The sequence below is a fragment of the Sander lucioperca genome, chromosome 24 (genome assembly GCF_008315115.2).
Source record: "Sander lucioperca isolate FBNREF2018 chromosome 24, SLUC_FBN_1.2, whole genome shotgun sequence".
In the NCBI taxonomy this organism is placed as follows: Eukaryota; Metazoa; Chordata; class Actinopteri; order Perciformes; family Percidae; genus Sander; species Sander lucioperca.
Genome location: NC_050196.1, coordinates 7,560,121 through 7,583,363, shown reverse-complemented (window position 1 = coordinate 7,583,363; position 23,243 = coordinate 7,560,121). Strand labels below are relative to the sequence as shown.

At 39.8% G+C, this 23,243-nt stretch overlaps 1 protein-coding gene across 11 annotated transcripts in view; it reads right to left on the bottom strand.

Annotated features, from left to right (window-relative positions):
- Positions 1-21,272, bottom strand: part of spega (striated muscle enriched protein kinase a) — a 53,582-nt gene extending 32,310 nt beyond the window's left edge. For 2 of the 11 annotated variants that reach the window (XM_031291567.2, XM_035998735.1), the window contains exons 1-5: positions 20,890-21,268; positions 19,078-19,632; positions 2,932-2,974; positions 1,975-2,009; positions 774-872 (exon numbers count right to left, since the gene is read on the bottom strand). In XM_031291567.2, coding sequence (XP_031147427.2) covers positions 774-872; positions 1,975-2,009; positions 2,932-2,974; positions 19,078-19,459 — 559 coding nt within the window. In that variant the 5' untranslated portion in view covers positions 19,460-19,632; positions 20,890-21,268. Of the gene's footprint in view, positions 1-773; positions 873-1,974; positions 2,143-2,931; positions 2,975-5,069; positions 5,461-10,774; positions 11,220-19,077; positions 19,633-20,889 lie in introns of those variants that run through there. The other 9 variants (XR_004896642.1, XM_035998737.1, XM_035998739.1 and 6 more) reach the window with 9 other exon arrangements.
- Between the last annotated feature and the right edge of the window lie 1,971 nt (positions 21,273-23,243).

Below are 23,243 nucleotides of genomic sequence, written 5' to 3'. Positions count from 1 at the left end.
ACCCTCCTCCGCAGCGCTGTGGAGGAAGGTCTGGCAAAGCGAGACTAAACTTTGACTAATAATGCCTGTCACAGTTTCCCAGGCTTGATCAACCAAACTGCTAATAAAATACTCAATACAAAGATATAAAACAGAGAAAAGCAGCAAAGTCTCGCACTGGAGAAGTTGGAAGAAGCAAATGTTTTGCTCTTGCTTAAAGATAAATGACTTAAACATGCAGCTCTGACACACACACAGCTCTATCTAAACTTAATGCTCTCTATTTATGTCCTAATTGAATAAAATTGGCAAAGTGCAAGTACGCAATATAGTAAAATAATTGGTGCCATTAGCTTCAACCTCATTCATCTAGCAGAAAACATTCTCAGTGAGATCCAGACCTGAGACAGGTTCCCTGCTGAAACTAGGGCAGTGTGTCACATTGCTGCATCACACCATGGGGGATTCATGCATTCTGCCATATCGGATTTTATCCAACACACGTCTTGGGCCAAGTTGATAACAGCCCTCCATTAAATCTATCAATCCGCATTGAATCATAATTTCATAGAAGTGTGTTTTTGGCAGCGATGTTGGTGCTGCAGTAAATTATTTGACTATCACCTCATGAAGGTTTAAAGAGCTACAGAATATGTCTATGGTGCACTCCTCACATCTTTTTTTGCAAGTATTGCCTGTTTGCAACTATAAAAATATAAATTGAAAAAGAAAAAAAAAAGCTGAAATGTCAGTTTTAAAGAGCTAATGTAGGCAAGATTTTTAGATTAAAATACCTGAAGGTCCTCTCCGTCCAGCCTTGTCTTGGTGCCTCCCGGGCCCTTCTTTGGTTTCCATCTGAGGTTCTGTGGTCTCATCCTCTGTGTTCTCAGAGTCTGAAATAAAGAGAAGAAAGAAAGAAAAAAAAAAACAGATATGAGAGAAAGAAGGGGGAAATTCAGAAAAGAGAAATTAAGGTGGAGGAGAAGAGGTGGCTTAAAACAACAATAGAATCCCGGTGTAAATGACATTTCACATTTGTTTAGCGGCACAGGGTTTGATGGGGCCTTGAAAAGAGCCGTGGAGGGAGCCCCCAGAGTGCAATGTAATTGGTTGAAGCTCGAGCGTGACATGAAGCCAGCTCTGGCTTATAAATATACTTGGCTGATACATGGAAAGGAGCAGTATGTATAGGTGCTCTCTCCTTGGGTCTGGATACGTTTTGACTTTGGTAAGAAAACAGCAGAGTGAGCTTATTGTCCTTCATTATGCTTTATTCTGTTCATTTTTTTAACTTTGATTTAAAAATGTTATTACTTACACCATCCTAACCCCAGCACTGCTTAACCAAAGTAGATTTACAATTCAATGAAGCGTTAGAATAGCACAAAATATTAAGAAAATGCATATGATGCCAGAAAAGTAGGTATTGATTTTCACACCATGACTCCAAATTAAAACTAAAATGTGACTAAAGGTCAAAATGATGCAATGGTTACTGGGTAACCTTTTCAAAAGGACCAGTATAAGTGAAACAACATGAAGGCAAGATATTTCTGTGCAGCAGTGAAGGAAATGCCAACCATTTAGAAAATGCTATAATAAATGGGAGATACGGTCACAGAAACCACAAAAAATGTAATACGTGCCAACAAAAAGAAAGACAGGGACAACATCCATTTGATTGTGGTTTTGATTTTATAAAAAGGTACATTCATAATCAGAAGGAAGAGACAAATATGGGTGTAGACAAATAAAATATTATGCAGTACAGATTTCTTGAAGGAAGTTAATCTTAAATATTAATTACAGAAAACACATTGAAGGGAAGTGGGAAACCACAAATACAGTAGGGTCACAATAAACAGCCTGGAACCACATCTCTGTGGCTGAGATCACATTGAACAGATGAAGTTAAGGAGGGACGGATGGGCGGATGGGAAGAAGAAGAAAATAAAAAAAGGGGGCAGAAAGATGAATCAAGACAGGCAGGTTTACCATAGCTTTGCTTTCGGCAGGAGCGGAAAACTTCACTTCCATAGTGGCAGCAAGAGAGGGCAGACGGGAGAGCACCGTTACTATGGAAACCAGCATCTCTCTCACCCACACGACCAATCCTCTTCGTACCCATTAGAGTCTAAAATCACCAGCCAAACTGCTGCGAGGCTGACAGATATGTTTACTGGTTAGAGAGCTCGTGAAGGAGGACGACGACAACCACAAAATAGGTTGCACCTCATTGCGCCTCACATCAAGTCAGATCCTGATTAGATCATTCTAGAAGGTCTGCCTGATGATAAAAAAGCCAATGTAACATGAACAATGACCATTAACTCATTACATTGCAAGCAGCATGTGTGCGTTTTCCAGGGTGTGGGTATGTAGATCCACCCATCTGTGTCAAATTAAGTTAAATAGCTTGCACACCATGGGCGAGGGAAATGGACTCAGCAATGTAATCATGGGGGGGGATATATTTCACAGCGTATGGCTTGTTTCGTAATGTAAATATGATTTGGAGTCGAGTACGGCGAGCCTCTGGTTTGGCTTGGATCAGAGAGCGCAAATTATTTGCCAAATATATGCCATAAACCATCGAGGCCACACATTATTCACTCGAGGCTTTTATGCAGAGAGGCAACAACGCGATTACAAAAACTAGTGCTGTGTGGGGGTGGATGCACATTAATAAAGCACACTCTGGTTGTAAGCAGTCAAGCAGTAAAAACAGATAAAATACACTAAAGCAATATAAATGTTTTACAACAGCAACTTTCATATATAAAAGAGTTATTAGAGGAATACATCAAAGTGAAACACATGCTGTTGAAGGCTCAAACTAACAGAAAAAGAGGCCTGAGAAAATCACAAGGCTACAGTAGTTTAGATTTGTAACAGAAAAGAACAAGACTGCAACATAATAGAATTAGTGTAAAGCTTATACTGACAACACACCATGGGTAAATCTGCCAAATGTCCGTGTGGAATGCCCAGTTCTCTGAAACAAGATACAAAGTACAATGCATTATTTAATAGCAAACACAGCCAAAGATACTGTTATACACAAAACACTAGAGTGCAAATGGCAAAGGTCCCTTTAACCCAAAAGTATTGTTGTCACATCCTGAACTCTAAGTAGCACAAAGTGTGGATACTTTCAACATGCTGGGTTTGTAGTAGAATTTGTTACCGTTTTGAAATCACCGTTACATATGAAGAAATGTTATCCAAAAGGTATAATGATAACATGTTATAGTGCATACAATGTGCAAACCTATAGAGTTGACTGTATGGGAAATGTATGGCAATAGACATTAGATTCATAATGGCATCTAGTGGTACATTCCTTGGGAACAGTATGTGTGACAAAACAATCCCAACTCAAAAGGTCAACTTGATTTTGAAGCTTTTTAAACGGTCCTCATCAGTTGTCACAAATTGGTAAAAAAAAAAAAAAACATGCCCATCACAAATCCTTAAAGTTCAAGCTGATCTTCAAATGTCTCGTTCTGTCAGTCCAAAACCCAAATATATTTGGTTTACTATGACATGAGACAAAGAAAAGTTGCAACTGAAAAGCTGAGAAAACTACTCAAACTATTGAGTAGCATCAAAATAGTAGATTTACTTCGTCTTGATTGACTAATCGGCTGGTCAAAAATAATTCAATTGATATTCAATGCACTAAACCTTGTTCCACGTATGCATCACATCAGACAAAACTCAATTTGACATCTAAAAAAATCATGATATGATCATATCAGGATTAGATTCTGCTGAGATCAATAATAATATTGAATCCTCGCCCAGCCTTATCCATAAGAAAGATGCATGTCTAAAATGATAAATATCTCACAAACTCTCCAGGCCATGTTTCAATAAGTGTCCCTGGCTGCTGATAAAGCAGTTGGTAAAACTGCTTCTTGGACAGTCTGTCAATCAGCACCAAGGAGAGCTCCTCAGAATGACTCACTGCTTGCAGCAGATGGAAAGCGAAAGTAGCAAAAGTGCGAAGTTGAAATGACTCATTTCACACTTATTTCCCCCTACGTTTGCTGCGCACTCCCCATTGGTTTATGTTTTTGTGTCAAGCAATTTGTGTAACTGTTGCCTGTTGGTAACTGCTGTTTGACTCCACTAGAAGCTTCCATCGTTGTCGTGATTTCCATTGTTATGGCCTCAAGGCAATCATATCAGCAAACGCCAGCCACAAACGGCATCCTTTTGAAAAGGATGCTTTTGGCAAATATTTCAAAAATATTCTATGGGTATAATCCAAATCCTACCAGCATAAATTCGCACAGATCTGCTGCTGGATGCAAAAGAGCATGTCCCAAGGGTTTGATATTGATGTAGAATTCAGAGGAGGCAACGCGACCATCAGAAATCAGCTTTATCCCGTGCTTTGCTCACTTCGTAGCCATTCTGACTGGTTGCCCTGATTCTCATGTCTCCATGGAGTGTAGCCTACTGACACACTTTTCATCTGCTTCCAATTGGTGAAGCCTGCTATAAGAATTACTTATTATATGACAAAACTTCCACGACTTCCAGTGCAAGATACACATTTGACAACACAGAATGTGGAGCAGAAATTTGGGCTGTTTGAAGATGGAAAGTGGATTATTGTGCCTCTTTTAGTGTTTCATGATATTTATTGCTTATACTGTACTGAAATACTTTTTTTTTTTTACCTGGCAACCAGAGTTTTCCTGAGCTGACTTTCTTTGTTACGTTGTCCTGACTTGCCCTCAATTTATCGACCGACAATAGAACGCGGAAAACTGCAAACATCACCTCTCCTATGCCTACTTTCGCTCTTTTAGCTTTTCCCCCCAACTGAATGAAATGCCTAAAGTAGTGGTGCTAGGTTGTAATCAATGCACACAATATTCTTAAAATGTTTATTTTACCACAGTTATGTTAGAAATTGACACATTTGCATCTCATTATCAGGTAAAGGGTGTGGCATGACATCTCAATATGTAAAAAAAAACAATCTACTAATATCTATGAAAAAAACAACAACCCAGATTTAGCTTAATAACACAATCATGAAATGCAGTTCTTTTCCATAAAAGAAGCAAACTCACCTGAAATCTCTTCTTGGACCAGATTTTCTTCATGTCTTCAAGTAGTGCTTCCTGTCAAGCGTGCAAAATTACCTGTGGCATGAGCTCACAAAAACCCACAAACCAATTTACCCAAACCGAATAAGCCCAGGGTGTGGCATCAAAAAGAAAAAAGAAAAAAAAAAAAAAAAAAAAATCAAGATTCAAAGCGGGATTGAGCTGCCTTTTGTGCGTGGGTGTGTTTACTCTCCAGTCTGGCAGCAAGACGGGGAAAAAGCGAGAGGATGCAAATAAGCCGGAGCCAGGTGTCTTTGTGTCTGAGTGTGTATCCGCTGATGTGAACAGCGTCCCTCTCTGACGTAGACGTTGCCTTTAGAGGGGCAATTCTCAGCTGGTTTGTCCAACTCCCCCCCCCCCTCTGCCTGTTCTGCCTCAATCGAGAGCACACTCAGCACAAGAGGGGGTTGGGGTTGGAAGTCTGAGCATAAGGGCTGTGTTGGTCTTGATTGCAGCGATGAGAATGGTGAATAAGAGGAGGAGGAGGCGGAGGAGGAGGAAAAAAATGAGGAAGAAAACAACTGGCTTCAACAGAGCATGTTGACTTTTTTTTTTTTTTTTTTGAGCAGCCCGAGTGAAAGATGAGAGCGACGAAGCGCAAGACTGAGGCAAAGAAAGAGTCAGAGATAGAAGAAGATAGACAAAGAGAGGAGATAGAGAGCAGAGAGTGGAGGGGAGAGCAAGAGACAAGGTTGGTGGGGAAAGATTCACGAGGGTAAAGGCAAAGCAGGGGAGAAACAGAAAGCTAGAGGAAGGGAATAGATCATAGGAAAGGGGGTTAAAGTGGCTAGACATTAAAGGGGGGGGGGGGGGGGGGGGGGGGGGGGGGTGAGTGTAATATTTCAGTTTTCTTAAAAATATGTACAACCTGACTACAAACAAACACGAATCCTAACATCGGTCTTACACCCTCTACCTCTCAGTCAATCTATTCTCTTGCTCTATTTGTTTTCCTCTATAAGGAAGGTAGTAGCCATAAGCCATCAATTATGTTGATAGGGTTAGGTTACCACAGCCGAGGGCTATTTGGACTAGAAGAGCAAACATGTTCCCCCTACTGGATTACAGAATAATGCATGCTTCTTATTTCAGGTACACAACAAGCAGCAGCCACAGTTCAACCTCAAAATAATATTTTCATTATGGATTCATTGTTTAGTCTATTAAATGACGAAAATGTACAGCAAAATGTCTTACCAACAATAGAAAACCCAGATATTTTCATCTCACTAAGCCATCACTGATATAATACGTATATCTATTTCCAGAGGCCTGTAAATCAGACAAAGACAATATTATAAAACGCTCTCCTCCAGGATGTCTGATTTGTTGAGCAAATGTAACTGCTTCGCTCTCTCTCTCTCTCTCTCTCTCTCTCTCTCTCTCTCTCTCTCTAACACATTCTGACACACGTTAGTTCTTTCAGACACATCTGTGCTCCCCACACCGCCTCCATCAAATGAATCTAAAAATAATTACAGTCAGACCCAGATCTCATCCCAAATAAGAACCTAGGATCCCTGTCCACATTTCAGCACAGCTCTTCTATCCCCGACTGCTGACTTGCTTCGCTGAACGATTTGCTTTTTTAGCATTGTTAAGGAAGGCATGTTACTGTTTATGGCCTTGTAAACACAGAATCAATATGTGAGATTTACTCCTGCCATGAATCAGGAGTTTCTTAGTCAATGATTTCGATTCTGGTCATTAACTCTTTTCCCTTTATTTGATTATTATTATCCAGCTACTAGTGGAATCTTTCTATCCTAACGACCTCCCAAACTAGATTTAAATTTAAATAGTCATCCTCTAAAGACAAACCTGGATGCACTGGATTGCAGTTTTCAATTGTTATTTGAACAAATCTCACTCTCTTCAACCCTCGCCCGCCTCGCACTCCTCCTCCATCAATCACCAGTGAGAGGCATTCGCTCCAACAGAAAGTGCAGCAATCAATACCAGTGCTTTATGCGTGATATGGGATACACCCCCAAGTAACAGTTCAAACGCCTCCGGATCAATAAGCCCATCATAACACAACATTCCATGACCAGCATCCAATGAGAGGCCAGATACGATGGCTAGGCTTCCATTTGTTGGAAATATCTCTCATGAGGTTGTTTATTTTTTATGCTCACTAAAAGCCACAACGACTCCGCTTCAACCAAGCTATGGCTGGAATATCATAAAATATCAGCCATTGAGATAAGATAATTTGATTTTATTGGTGCATGTGATTTATCTTACTCTGAATCTGGTTTTGTTTGATGGCTCAGGGGGCCATGTTGTCCTCTGCACTGCTTAAACCTGCAGTGTACAGTACACAGACTTGGACAAAAGCCAATCGTCATTATTGACGTCAAAACATTTATGGGACATGCCTCTGCAAAAAACACATGATTTCTTTAAACGTCTCTGTTGTATCAGCCTGCTTGACGTCTGCAAAATTCGGCTTCTGCGATCTAAACACAGATTTTAGACACTGAATGAGCGTTAAAAAATATTTTTGGACACGTGCAATTCGAAACATACCATAGTCTAATTATCTTAAAACAACAATAGAGTAAGCAGACTTCACGGAGACCCATTGATTTTATGACAGAGGCCGCTTTCTGTGGAGCAGCCTTGATGGATGCCTTCCAGGCATGCAGCTTTATCGGCAGCATAATCTCTGCAACGGGAAAACAGAATCTGCTGCTGTTACATCACACTGTGATCACACTTTTTTAGTTTTTCAGTGCATACTTGTCAAATCCAACTATATAATGTATGAATACATTACATTTGTAACCAGTCTTATGTATGGAAAAGAACTGGACTGTGAAACAGTGAAGTGCTGCACTGAAGAATCCACCAAGAAAAACCTGCTCATAAACCAAGCATGAAGTCATATTTAAATTGAATTTGTAAAGCCAGCATCCATAAACACCAAGATTATTTGTATTAATACTTCACTGTAATGGTCAATGCTTTAGCTTAAACGGGACCTTCCTATGATTTTGTGGTATCCTATATCGACCTGGTAATAGGGTCTAAGGGTCTAATGGTGGAACAACATTCCATACCATCCAAAATGGAATATTTAATTTAGTATAGACTAATTAACTCCATGTTATACAGTTGTTCTTCATCGTTCACGTACAATGTTGGCAAAGAAATGCAATGTTTTAAAATTAGGGACAAAATACAAATCCATGCTCAAAATCCTTATGTTCAGCAAAGTATTGCAATCTTTTCCGTGGCTATACTGTACTGATACATGGATCCAAGTATCGATCAATATTATATAAATTGCACATGAGAATTTACTTTTTGGAACTAGAAAAAGAAAATCAATTGCTTTTTCAGTCCACTAGATTATGCAGTTGAGTATACATTTATCTTTTTTAGATAAAACAGGAGTGACAAAGTTTTCCTTTAGGGACATAATGTGAAGTTGGAAAAAGAGGTAATAAACCACAAAATATTTAGCAGAATATCGCAATATGTTTAAAATCGCAATAATATCGTATCGTGACATAAGTATTGTGATAATAGCGTCTCATGGGGCCTCTGGTGATTTCTACCCCTACTGGTGGTATCCAACAAAAAATCTTGGCTGTACATTAGGCCATAGATTTCAGTCCACATCATCCTACTCACAAAACACTCTCAGGTGGTTTCTGCACTCAGTGCCAGCACCTATGTTAAAGGTGCAGTAAGTAAGCCTTATAAAACTACCTTTCTGTCATATTTGCTGAAACTGACCCTATGTTCCAGTAGAACTACATGAAGCTGGTAATTTAAAACAAAATCCGGCTCCTCTGGCACCACCTACAGCCTGTAGTGTGATTTGCAAAAACCCACCGCTCCCTGTTCAGATGCACCAATCAGGGCCAGGGGGGGGGGGTGTCTAACTGCGTGTCAATCCCTGCTCATGCACACGCATTCATTCTCCCTTTTCGGGGGAGGGGCTTAGGAGACCGTTTTGGGCTTTAGCGGAAAGGGGTCGATGTTCACATTTTTTGGCTAAGTCCTGGATATTCGCAATCCTACCTACGGCACCTTTAAATGTTGTGAGAGTTGTATTAAAAGACAAATGTGTGAAGAAAACCTGACATTTTATGTGAATACATTTGAATTTGTGACCCTGCACACTACGTTTGTAGTATTAGACCAAAGCATTAACCAAGTAGACAATTTGCACCACATTTGGCGGCCATTTATCAAAGGAGAACATTTTTAATGGAGCAGGTTCTTGATTTGCCCCTCAAATCCCTTCAGAGGCAAATGTGAGTGGGGGTATGTCGATTCAATTCATATGGTGAGGTGGTTTGGAAATCCCAAATGACAGTGGCTAATGTTGACAGTCACACTGCAACCTGATCCTACCACCTAATCCTCACCAAATCCCGGAGGGTTCCTGTGAATGACTGTGTACCAGCGGGATGGAACACAAACACACCCTTTGCCAGACAAACACCAGGGAAACAGCGGTGGCTTTACCCCCACATATTGCCTCAGCTGCCTCATGAGAACAGAGAACCTAATTAATTGTACTGTATCCTCAATCCACTTGAACGTAATATTTAGAGAATGTGGAATCATCGAGCAGCTAGAGATTATCCCTGCTCCAGTATGCCGATGTAAGCCTTTCGCAATCCAGAGTAGAGGACTGGGTCGATAAGAAATGGTGAGAGCAGGAATGCCATGCTACGTATGATCTATTAAACAGACACTGACTGAGCAGATAAATGGGTTTAAGACTTAACTGCAGCACAGTTGCAGGATATAAAACTCTTAAATATCACATTTATAGCCCTAGTTGAAATGCAAATTCTTTCATTTTTGTTGTTTCATTGAAAGTCACAATTTGCTCCAAATAAATCTTAGGTATTTTGCGTATTTGCATATATAATTGCAGTTTCACTTAATAAACATCTTATCTACAATATACTGTACGTCTCGTTGGGCCTGTTTTAATTCTGTTTAACATATTCCCAATGTAAACAAAACTTTAAAAGCACCAACAAACTCTTCGTCTAGTGGTAGCCCATGTATTTATACACCCGTCAATCAGTTTTGGGAGTCTGATTTCAAATCTTGTTCTGGGGACTTAGGGGGTGGGATGACCCCTTTGTTTACATTTGGATCATGGTGTGGACCTGGTTGGGCAAAATTCGATATTTTCTGGAAAAAGTAAATTGTATATGCTGGCTCCCGGCTAGCGCTTGCGGAAAAAAGGAAAGGCCAATGATGTCATTACCACTACCATTTTTAAGTATTTCAAATGTGATCCAGTTAAAATTTACAGTGAAAACAACAGATAACTTGAGTGTTTATGGGCAACCATATACAGTACATACTTGCACTATTGCAAACAAGATTGTTGTACCTCAAAGTCAAGCCTGCAGTAAAAAGCATTATCCATGTATAGCTGGGGCTTCGTAGAACAGGGCAAGACATAGAAGTCACAAACTGAATCCAATTAAGCAGCAGCAATAGCGGCCTCAAGTGTATTACCTTGTTTTCCTTTCTATTACAGCTCTTCCACTTAGTTGAGTATGCATTTTCTAAATTGCCTGCAACAGTGTGATCCTTCTCTTACTTCAACCTGTTGAAAGGATCCCCGACAAACCAGTTTATGCTTTCATAGTACATGTTTTGTATTGATAAAAGCTCCCACTCACCTCTCTGCTTTTTGCTTCTCGGCCCACTCACACCATCCCTAGCACTCCTCAAAGCTTTCCGTGCATCAAGCAGCTCCTTCCGCAACATAGCTCTCGTCTTCTTGTTGTGTTTCTTTAAAAACCGACTAGGTGGCTACTTCTGCCCAAGAGAACTTCTCCTCTGTGTACAAGTCTTCCAACAAGTCTTTTCCATTGGGACACACCACTTAAAAACAAGGAAACTTCCTCAAAATGACTCCTATCATTTCCCCCAGTTTCATCTTCTCTTTGTATGTTTTTTAAATGGCTTCCTCTGCAGCATGAAATGAGGAATTGGTCAAACAAGGATGTGTCGTCTTAAGATTGCTGCCGGACCATTAAACGTTATCTTCCTTAGCCAGTGTCTGTCTTTTTTGTCCTCTCCCTGTCTTCCCCCAGTCCTCCCTAACTTTGACTGTCAACCACAGCAGTCTATTTTGAGTCTTGCATAGTACAACCCCTTCAGTTGTACTGTACTTTCCCCTTGCACCCCCTTTCAGAGAGCCTGCCCCCCAGTTATAGCAGGAGAATAAACACACGGCTACACAGAAACCGAACAACCTTGCTGTCCTCTGTCGGTCACTCTGCTTGGAGTTTTGAAAGTCGAGTACAGTCAGACATGGTGTGATACACCATTAAGGATATGCTTCAACTGCACATACATTATGGGACAATGGAACAGTTACAGGGACACCAGTCGAAAAGAGATGGATCTATTTCAGACAGCAAAGTGCTCATAAACCTTGGAGCTGGAGGTGAAAATAACACTGTAGCATCAAATGACTTAAGTTTAGACTGCGTGAATAAATGAGTAGGCCTACATAAAAAAACTAGTATTCATATCGACGCTTTGCATCATTGCAATCTAAAAATGAATGCGATTATGGATCGCCATGGGCATTTACTACGTCAAATGCTTACCACACTCTGGTGGCAAGTTATTATGAGCTGAATGTCCTGTACAGTAGGACTGAACCCTATCTGTCAACTTGTCACTCTGCTTTATAGGCGTCTTTTAGGTGATGTAGCAGACCCTTTGGCATTCATATGGGGGGGAGGGGGGGTCCACGCTGCTGAACAACGACATCTCTAACAAATGATAGCATCTGAACAGCTTTCTCCAACAGGAATGGTGAATTTCAGTGCTGTATTTGACTGACCTGATGATTTGTCATCCAATTGATATGGTGTGAAGATCACTATCAACTTGTTAGTATGCTAATTATGCATTTCCAGTACAAATATTACTTCCTATTTGACATGTAAGCCATTCATTAGTCAATGTATTAGCCTGTTTATTAGTGTACTATGTTTATTAGCCCAGCGGTTTGTTACTGTGTATTTAAAGAGGAACTTATTTGATGGTTTTTCACATAAAGATCAGTTAAAGCTTTTTCAGGTTCATAATTGTATTTTAAGGTTGTACCAGAATAGGTTTACATGGTTTAATTTTCAAAAAACACCATATTTTTGTTGTACTGCACCGCTCTCTCTCACTGCTGCAGATCCTCTTTTCAGCTGGTCTCTGTTTTAGCTACAGAGTGAGACCTCTTTTCTTCTTCTTCTTCTGTACTATCTTTGATTGCACTGCACATGCGCAGTAGCTCAGATGTAGATCATGTCAGCTAGCTAGCTCCATAGACAGTAAAAGAAAGGCTGTTTCTACAACTTTGGTCAGGTACAAGGCAGGATTAGCTGGGAGACTTCTAAATGAGGGCACACATGGAAGTAGTTCTTTTGTAGATTATGGTGAACTTGTGTGTGTTGTAGCAGTGCTTTGCTATTGAGAACGAGGTAGCATGCTAGCGTTAGCATTAGCGTTAGCATGCTAACGCTACGAGCTAATGGTTGCGGTTAGCCTGCTTGTTTCGGCTTGTGACGTCACAAGCCGTGCCGATTTTGAACAGCTCACCCAGAGACTGAAGGAAGGACACATTCAGAAACCGTATCTCACTCTAAACAGCATGGGTGGATTTTTTTCAAAGTTTGTATGTGTGTGGAAGCACCAGAGACACAACATAACACCCCAAATCCCAGAAAGTGATTTTTTTCATAATATGGGCACTTCAAGTCATGTGTACTACTCTGCCTGTTAAAACAATTGTACAATGTCTTTTTTTGGTTCTGAAGGGAGGATTCACAGCAATAAGTCTACATTACAGGCTGCATAACTCAGGGCATGGAGTTTGAAAGACATGGACGGTCTAATGAAAATTTGCTATTGGTTGCATTAAGGGGAATGTAGGATCCAGTGTTTTTGGGTGTTTCACACACTAGGGATAAAAATGAAAATAAAAAAATAAAATCAAGATATTTTTTATCAAATTTGACTTTTCTTTTTTAATGTTTCTTCAACTTTATGTATGTGCAATACTAAATCACTGGACCCCTTTGAAAAACAAGTTCAAGTTGACTGTGCTACTTCAAGTGCTTTAGACTAGAGACTAGTGCAACAGTTTGCTGTACTCTGCAAAACTAAACATTACTTAAAAGATCTATGCCTAAACAACAACAACAATCTCTCTCAACAGTATCTCAAGAATGCAAACAGCTTTTTTGAAACCACATGAAAATGGGTTAAATTGAGAACCTGTGAAAAATAGCAAAAGCATGAAGCGGTTTGAATACTGTAGCATATACCGTACCGATCTAGTTCCAACATCTACTTCAGCTAAACCAAATGAAGTTAACTAGGTACGGGACCAGTGCCATGTCTCAACCACAACTTCCTGTCAAGCCTACTTATACCAGGTTAACTGGTCCTCTGCGGTTTGCCCTAACCCATTTACCTTTCCACCTCATCCCTCTCTGTCATTCCTTCTCTCTTCCCTCCTGTCTACCACTCGGTTTTTCAATTCTCTGCACACCTCTCTTCTACAGCTACAGTCTAGGGATCATTATTGGCTTCTTGCCTCTGACTCTCCTCCTTCCCGGCTTCCACTACCAGCTTAACCCAACAACTTCCTCCTCCTCCTTTCACCCTCTTTCTCACATCAATGCATCCTCAACGTTCAAAACTTCCCTAATACAATAAAACTGTTAATCACACACTGTTGTAATGTGATGTCACTTACACAAAACAAAGCAAACATGAGCATAGACCTTGAAAAGCATCTCAGATTTGAAATGATTTGATTGCCTTAGAGCTGTGTTTTCCACCTGTTTTGGCATGTGACCCATAAAATGAAACAATGTCTACTGGCAAACACTGACCACAGGATGCATAAGTCTATAGGTTTTTGAAAACTGAAAAAAAAACGTTAACTTTATTTTCTGCTCTCCCTTCCTGTAAATCACAATGCAAACACAGATTTCTCTTGCAAGCCCTTACGGGGTCCTGACCCACAGGGTGGAAACCAGTGCTTCAAAAGGTGACCTTTCAAATGTTCTTATGAGTAACTGCAAGTCATGACTGGGATGCTCGTGCTCCTGCGTCACAATACGACAATGATCTCCTATTGTAAAAGAAGCTTAAAATACCACAGGTGACCGATGTGCTGCTTTCTCAGAGCTTCGATCAAACTCCTTATCTGGCCTTTAGATGCCTAACAGTATGTTAATCAGAAGCTATACGCCAGAGAGTGACGTCAATAGGGTAGTCTAGACTTGTGACACAGCACTACTCTGGTTTATGGTTGGTCTGATCTCTTAGGGTGATATCTTAAAGTGACAGACCTGACTGGCTATATGACTCACTGAGTGATGCTCAAAAGCAACCAGAATAGCCATTAAAACCGCACACAAGTGTAAAAATACACACTAACAGACACCCACACAAATAAAACGTTCACCGCCCCATCCCCCCCCAAGCATACCCACCCAGTCTCTCTTTCATCACCCTGACCGTAATTGAGCGTGACAGCACCGCGTCTTGACCGTGGTGATGCTATAATTATCTGTGATGTCTGCTGGTGCAATCGGAGAAGGGAACGGCGGCATCCACACATCACTAGAGCACGAGCCCTCTGCTCAGCACGGCACATACCAGGCCATAAATAACCACAAGGAGAGAGAGAGAGAGAGAGAGAGAGAGAGAGAGAGAGAGAGAGAGAGAGAGAGGGGGGGAGATGTAGGAGGGAGGCAGAGGTCAGAGAGATCTTAAGACAGCTAGGATCCAGAGAATGGATAAAATGAGAACATTGTGGTGAAAAAAAACATGGTATTTTGCCGTCTTTTACACCTTTGTCATTCATGTAACTCGTAACATTAATCTATTAAAAGTTAGGCAAGAAACAAAAAGACAGTGCCGTTTTTAGGTCTTCTGAGGAACTCCAAGTCGAGCCACAAGTCTTCATAAGCAATTATTTTCAGGTCTAAATGCAGACAATTAAAATGGCCTGTCTTACACATTACATCTCTTGCACATTACATATACAATGCCCAGGCCTATTCAATACACAAGCCTGATAATTAAATATTTAAAGGGATACTTTGCCAATATTCAACCAACTTTGTATCATAATAATGTTGGTAGTACATTAACTATGTTAAACTTCCCTCCAACTTACCAGTGCCCAGATCGAGAGAGAGAGAGAGAGAGAGAGAGAGAGCGAGAGAGAGAGAGAGAGAGAGAGAGAGAGAGAGAGAGAGAGAGAGAGAGAGAGAGAGAGAGAGAGAGAGAGAGAGAGAGAGACCCATCCCACTCTCTCACAAACTCAGACCGAACTCAGATTAAACTGTAAAACTAGACAGCGGTGATCAAATATAAACCAAAATTCTGTTACTGTATTGCCTACTTCTCACCTACACTCTGGCCATGTAGCACCAAATAAAAACAAATGCACAATTTTACTGCATAGACTGCACAATTAATCGTAATTGTATCGAAATCACAATATGGACTAGTGCAATATCCAAATCGCAGTGGGGGGGGGCGCAATATTTGTTAATGGCAAAATATGTGTCAAACCATTCTGAATAAAGTATTGTGGTGCTGCAGAGATGTCCCGGCCTACAAATTGTATCCTACGGACGTATCTGGTACAGATCCTCGCAAAAACCACACTATAATCATTTTAATTTCTATCAATGTTAATAATTTTCAATGAAAATGCGAATAATGATACAAAAACGATCATTCCCCCATCATATCGCAATATCAGTCAAAATAATCGCAATTAGACAGCTCAATTTTTCCAGCAACTTCTTTAAATTTCTCAGCTATGCAAGGCTTGTCTGTCAAAGTCTTATTATTTTTATCTTTCCAGGATTTTAAAAGGGCAATATTTAGGAGGATTAAGTCTTAAGTCAGTCTCACAACAGTCTAAGTCAAGTCTACAGCTCTGGACATAGAGAGAAAGAAATAATACAATCAAATTCAGATTTAATCAAAATAGGGACAAGAAATATAAAAATGGACCAAAAATAATGCATGTGATCTGTGCTGTCTTGTAGTGTTGTTAGATAAATCTGATTCATAACTTCAATTAAAATGAAATGAGCAGACAGAGACAGTGAGTGACAGATGAAAAGAAAGAAACGAAGAGCAGAAATAGGTAATGAGGAACAGAGGTCAAAAAGTAGAAACTGATGCTGGATTGAAGTAAGAAGATCAAAAACTAGGAGAGCGAGACAGAGAGGTGCTGAGTGATGTGCCAGCTGGACCATGTGTGCCAGTAAATAGTGTGAGAGCGGGTGACATGTGAGCCCAACTTTCTCCACAGGTCAAGGGAACAAGACCATGATAGCCCAGCAAAACAATGATCTCACTGAACATTTTATTCTGTATTCTACGCATGAGACTCGGTCACTCAAATGGATGATGCAAACTAGTCAGGAGTATTTATACCACTAAATGTGATATCCTTGCAAAATGCAGTTGACGAGCCAGCTCTAAAATTCATTAGAACATTGTCTGCTTATTAGGCCCTTAATAAAGTTGAAAATCACCACTCAATTGATTCTGAGGTTTGGATACATTTGACAGTTAGTAACAATGCAACTACAGTGCAGGTCTAGATAAAGAATATCTGGTGCTGGCTTTACCTGTAGAAAATCCTTTTTCTTATCCTTAGCAACAATGGTATGATATTATTCCTATGGTTTTCAAGTGAGCCAAATGTGTTTCAGAAACCTTCAAAATGTATATCCCATAATAAGAAAGAACAGAGACAGATCCACGGGAAAGACACTGATACTTGATTTAAGCATCAGTTCTGTTATTGTGTTCTCTCACCACAATTGCACACACAACACACATTTGTAAAAACCTAAATAACTACTAGTAATATTTTTTGTAGTATGCCTACACTGCAACCAATGTCACATGACTTGCAAGGCTATAAGTGACATATAAGGCTCTAGGGCATGCTTATCCAAGAGTTGGTTACTGAGGAATGGAGGAGAGTTGAGCTTTAAAAAGCCACAGAAGCTTCACTGACAAATGCTATCCTTATCTCTGCAAGGCAGAGGTGACAAGATAAAGTGGAAAATAATAGACAATCCATTCAAATCCATCATGCTTAAAGTGCAAAACACTAACGCATATCCAGAAATGTTAACAATGCATGAGAGAGTTAGCTTTTTTAAAGTAACTGGTTAGTGTACTTCATAAACTGCTCCAAATTATTTGTAGTCCAGTGCATTAAAAAGGCAATTGAAAAGGCTAACGATATGCTTAGAGTTGGAGAGTTGTGAGTGAGACATGATAAAGATGATGTGGAGAATGGCCAGACAGGACTGCTCTAACAGAGGCCTTTGAGAAATATAATCTATGTCTTGCATGCTTTTCTGTGTGAATTTGCTGTATGCTGACAGAACGACCGACGCGAGCGAGTAAACTTTACAGCTTAATCCTGAACTTGGTAAGTAACAGCCTTCAAATAGTTTATTCTGCAAAATTAAAATATTGAAGGTTTTCATCCTCAGTGAAACCTACACAAACATAGTCTATATCCACAACGTTCCACTTTGCCGCTGGAAAATCCGCCGGATTTCACTCTTTTCGGCCGGATGTACGGTAGCTTCCGCTTTCTCTGTGTTGGAATTTTAAACTCCGGTGGATTTCTGAGGACTATGGTTAACTGCTCCTCAGATCTCTGCAGGGTAAATCCAGACAGCTAGATAGACTATCTGTCCAATCTGAGTTTTCTGTCGCATGACTAAAACAACCTTTGAATGTACACATGTTCCACCAAAACAAGTTCCTTCCCGAGGCTATTTTGCAGTGGCACTGTGGCTCCGCTCGGCCATAGCACCGCCCATGACGATTGTGATTGGTTTAAAGAAATGTCAATAAACCAGAGCACTTTTTTCTCCCATCCAGGAATTCTGTGTGGACTAGCCAGACCCTCCTCCGCTGCGCTGTGGAGGAAGGTCTGGCAAAGCGAGACTAAAGCAAAGGAAAAAGTAACTTCACACATGCCATGAACTCCTTTTCGTCAATGTGACCCTTTTTCAGTATGAGCTAGCTTAACTTTTGCTGTTCCTCCAAAACGGAAATAGACACTATCTTCAACAATTCACATAGTATGACCACCAAAGACGACTTGATTTCAAATCATAGTATAAAAAACATGTATTTGCAGTCTAACCGTTTTGCATTATGTTGACAACCTTATTATTACATTACTGTGCTGGTTGCACTACGTTAATATACAGCAGCTGATGATAGCGATTACCGATATAACTACTAAATCATGTAAACAGACGATGTTTCTCAGTTTTAAAGTCTTGAAGGTTACATTTCCCAGGCTCATGGGAATTTCCCAAGGCTTCCCAAGGCTTCCTGGCTTAAATTAGATACAACATCCTAATAGGAATGTTCTTACCAGGTGCCCAAATCCCAACTTCCTCAGCTCAGTAAACATAACAAACAGCACCCAAAGGTTCCGTTGTGCAGCTAATAGAAAGCAATGGTGATACTCCTCCCCTCCAACAAGTCTCTACTTACATCAACAAGATTATTTTAAGTATCCCCCAGTGCTGATTTGCAGACATGGAAACTGTCTGATGATCAAAAGCAAAGTCTGGGATATATTGTTTTGTCTGGGTGAGCTTTCACCGACTGGGATAAGGTTTCAAGGGATCTAATATTAATTAGAAAAGTGTTGAGAATGGCAATTAGTTTAACAGATTTTAATATTTTATCTAGAAATATAAGGGTGTTCCACTGTTTGTCCTAAATCAACCGGTATTCTGTATACACAAGGAAATGCAAGACCAGTGTAAATTAGTTATTGGTCCATTTGAGGACCCTTTTGGGTCTTAAAAAAATGCTATTGCCAAATATTAAACTGTGTTATATGTAAGTAAAAAAAGTGTAAGTTTCAGTTGCTTGTGATTACCTTCACCAAGGTCCATAATGGCCAAGACGGCACTGCAGCTCGCCTCCCCCAGCTCGTTGGTCGCCACGCAAGTATACAAGCCTGCGTCGCTCGTGCGGCAGTCCCGTATCCACAGCCCGCATGAGTCCTGGGCTTCTGATGCAGGGAGGAGCTCATCGTTGTGGTACCAAGTCAGCAAAGGTTTTGGAAATCCTGCCACTGACACCCTCAGCCGGATATCACAACTTGTTCCTACGGCTGCTTTACGGAGTTTGCGGGTGAAAACTGGCGCCGTGGGTTCTTGCATTGCAACCTCAGCGTCTGGAACAATCTGGTCCTTGGTGACTTTGGGCCTCTTGGAAGGGATGTTGAGATTGGGACTGGATCCAGGGCCTTCTGCCATCTTGATTTCTTTCGAATGTCTTCACGGACTGGAGTTTTTATCTGTTAATTGATTGGGGTATCAAGATGAGCTGCAGTTACTGAATGTCTCTTCTGAAAGACTCCATTGTTTCAGATATCTCTGGGCTCACAAGGAGTGCAGAGGATGTTTGACCTGGGCTGTTGCACCGGGGACTGTAATGACCAGAGTACATCAATCAGAATTACGTCAAAGTTATGTTCAGATATTTCACAGTTTGAATACAGACATGGTTTGCTAGTGAATGTGCTCATCAGATAAACATCTGTTCCAACGGCTTAAAACAACCCGCAATTACATTTTTATGACAAGCATTTTGACATTATGACCGCACCTTTTGCAGTTTTTTTGTGAATAATAAGTTCCTATCCATAAAAATGACAGCATTGCTGTGCAGAAACCTTAAAAACTAAGGCATTCTACATTCAGTAAAGGGAGGCCTCACTAAAGATGCTATTGTTGAGTTGCATTATGTAAAGTGTAGGAGCCAACGTTTTGGGAGTTTGATCCATACGGTGGGCTAAAAGTCAAGATGTGTCTGCCTCTTTATCGGTCTCCTGCAAGTCCCCCAAAACCTATTGTTAGAATCAGAAAGAGGTTCATTACCAAGGTTTAGACTTACAGGGAATTTGCCTTGTTGTTTGGTGAATACAATAAACATATTGAGGAAATGAAAATACAGGCAAAGCCACTGCAACAGTCAAGAACATATCGAATAGAAAAATTGCACTAAAAATATGAAAAAGATACTATAAAAAATACCATAACAAATATGTACAGTATAGCTGTATCATAATGAGAGAAGCTGTACAGTCTTGTGCATGATGTAGGCTACTACATTGTTGGAGTACTCTTTACAAAGCAAGATATGACCTAATATTTCTATTACACATCAACCTGTGTCCATAGTACACACGTAACGTGCAATACAGACAGACGTAGTCATGGTACTGTAGCCAGGATGTGACGATTCGAAACACTACTGGTGTGTGAAAACAGTAGCCAGGGGTGTTTTAAAGCATGTGATTTAAGTTATAGAAGTATTAAGAATGTTGGTAGGATGGCCCAAAGGACTTTGACACTGAAGGAAGGGATTTACTTCCCGTTTCCTCCCCACAATTACCTCTGACAACCTTTTCCCTGAGTAGTTCTTCCTGAAAAACGAGTTTACTATTTTTGGGGGTTTTTGGTATTAGGACTTCCTGCAATTTCATAATCCCCTAAGTGATTTTTAGGGGGAAACAATCAAATAACTATTCAAAATGGCAATACACAGAATAATTAATGGATCAAAGAATACAATAGCATATGGATTTGCTGCATATGCTAATTTCTGATATCCCACTAATTTCCTGATCCATTGAGTTTCTTAAAATAGACTTTCCCCGATAATACAAAGAAATGCATCTTACCTCACTTTTGCCACTAAAGCTGAAAGGAATCCCTTTGGACATCCCTGCAAAGTCAAAGTTAAGGTAACACGATCCATGAAGCAAAATATTTCATCTCAAATCATTCGCTAAAGCCCGTGTCTCTACGTGTCCTTTAGCGAGCATGGGCTGTAGGTGTAAGTCCACCCTAGATCATGTAGCATTAGCAGCCACTGCCATGGTCCCTTTCAACAGCTTCAGCCCCGGTGAAGAGTGGTGAGACAGAGAGAGATCCTTTTTCCTAAATGTCAAACCACTCAGGCCTTCTGCTCTAGTGTGTTTTCAGTAACTACATTTGAGTACTTATTTTGAAAAAGAATACAATTCAACCTTTTTTTTTTTTAACTTCTAAGCACTTAAATCAGCTCATGTTTTCTGTCTCTCCCTCCCATCTCCCTGCTTCACCCCCCACCAAACTCCCTCAGGTTGGGAACGACAGCTGCACCACCACAGATAGGTCACATTTCTTGGGCTGCCATGTATGACACACACACACACACACACACACACACACACACACACACGATAACATTATCTAAAGGGCTTGGAGTGTGGGAGCTTGTGTGTGTGTGTGTGTGACAGGCAGAACAGAAACAGCATGCATGTGGCAGTTGGAGTTGCTATAAAAAGAAAGTCTAAGAATAAAGGGCAGTGATTCATACAACTGTAGGGCAGTGATATAACAATGCCATGCAATATAAGTGGTCGGATAGGGATAGCGCGATTACCGGGCTGTTTTTTGGCAGTTTGCAGATTATCTGTATCTGGGTTTTATTTGCCTGATAACCGATAAAGTTAATGAATTAACAGCTCTGTGTCTGTCCCTCTGCTTCGGTTTTACTCACCACTGAGTCTGACTTAATGTCCCGCCACAACACTATCTGACCATCTGTTACTGGGTATTATGTTGAAAGTTTCTCATTTATTAAATAATTGCTTAAATCATCTAAACAAAGTTTTGTGTTGGAGTTTGTAACATTCCAAAATCTTAATTTTCTCTGTAAATGCATATCGGTTCCAAATATCGGTTTTATTAACTACTAATAATTGGTATCTGCCTTGATCGGCCGATCCCTTCAATAAATATGCTTAAAACATTTGTTGAACTGGTTTATTTGTAGTGTTCTTATAAAGAAACTTTCATTCAGATTTGTTTCTTCTATAACTTCCATGTTATATTTCTTTCTTTATGAATTCTTATTATTTTGTTTTAGTTACATATGTTTATGAACTTTGTTACATCTAGCCATTCCAGTTATTCTATGAATTGTGATATTGGTATAAATAAATATGATCACAAACTTGCAAATGTAAATGCGCCTACATACACTTAGATAAGTGTACTTTGACCTAAATCCAGGATGAATGCAGTTTATTTTCTTTCACAGTATCAAGGGTCTCATTCAAAGCACAAGTAAAAATTCACTATCTTCCATTCATCCCAAAAAACAATTGTAATTTGTTCTTCAAAAACATAGGAGTTGCATAGCTGGACCTGTAGGAAACCACCTAATATTACATTTACATTAGGCTTTTGTGTGCAAGCGCAGATTCAGTCGTTCATGGGCTAAATATGCAGCAATTCGTGAAACAGTTTTAAGATTTTATAAATAAAAAGAAATTCCCTGGCAGTTTAATTGTTTAGTTCTACAAAGTTTGTTTTCACCCTGAAAATATTAGTTTTAAATTTTGTTGGTAATTTCTTTTATAAATTACATGAATTAGGATGCTCCCAAGCAAAACGTTTCTTGAAGAAGAGCTTGCATGCGACTGTGTAAGATTATAAAGAATAATATCAGCTGATACCAAGATCTGTTATTAGTATTAAGAGAGCTGAAATGTAATTATCAGTATTTGGTTATACAAGTTTGCACAAAGTGTTCAAATTTGTCAGTAAAAAGCTTTTAAACCCTGAGGTGTGCTAAAATTGGGCAAAGACAAAGATTAATATCCTAAAGACACTGCACTGCATAGCCAAATGCCATCTAGTTATATTAAGTAAATGTCATGAGTTTGTTTTTCTGAATTTATTTAAGCGTCATGAATACAGCATTTCTACAAGTCATCATGTATCTCTATATAACACACTGAGTGGTTGTTTCTTTTTTAAACGATAGGCAGGTGTGAAAAAATGCTGTAATCTAAGAATGCTTTTAAAAATATAACTAATAACAGTTTTTTTGTTATCAATGTACAAAAAGCAAAAAGTGAGTGAACAAAAGGAAAATCTAAATTAAATCAATATTTGGTGGTACTACCCTTTGCCTTAAAAACAGCATTGATTTTTTTTTTTGGGTGGGGGGGGGCATTTTTTAGGCCTTTATTTTGACAGGACA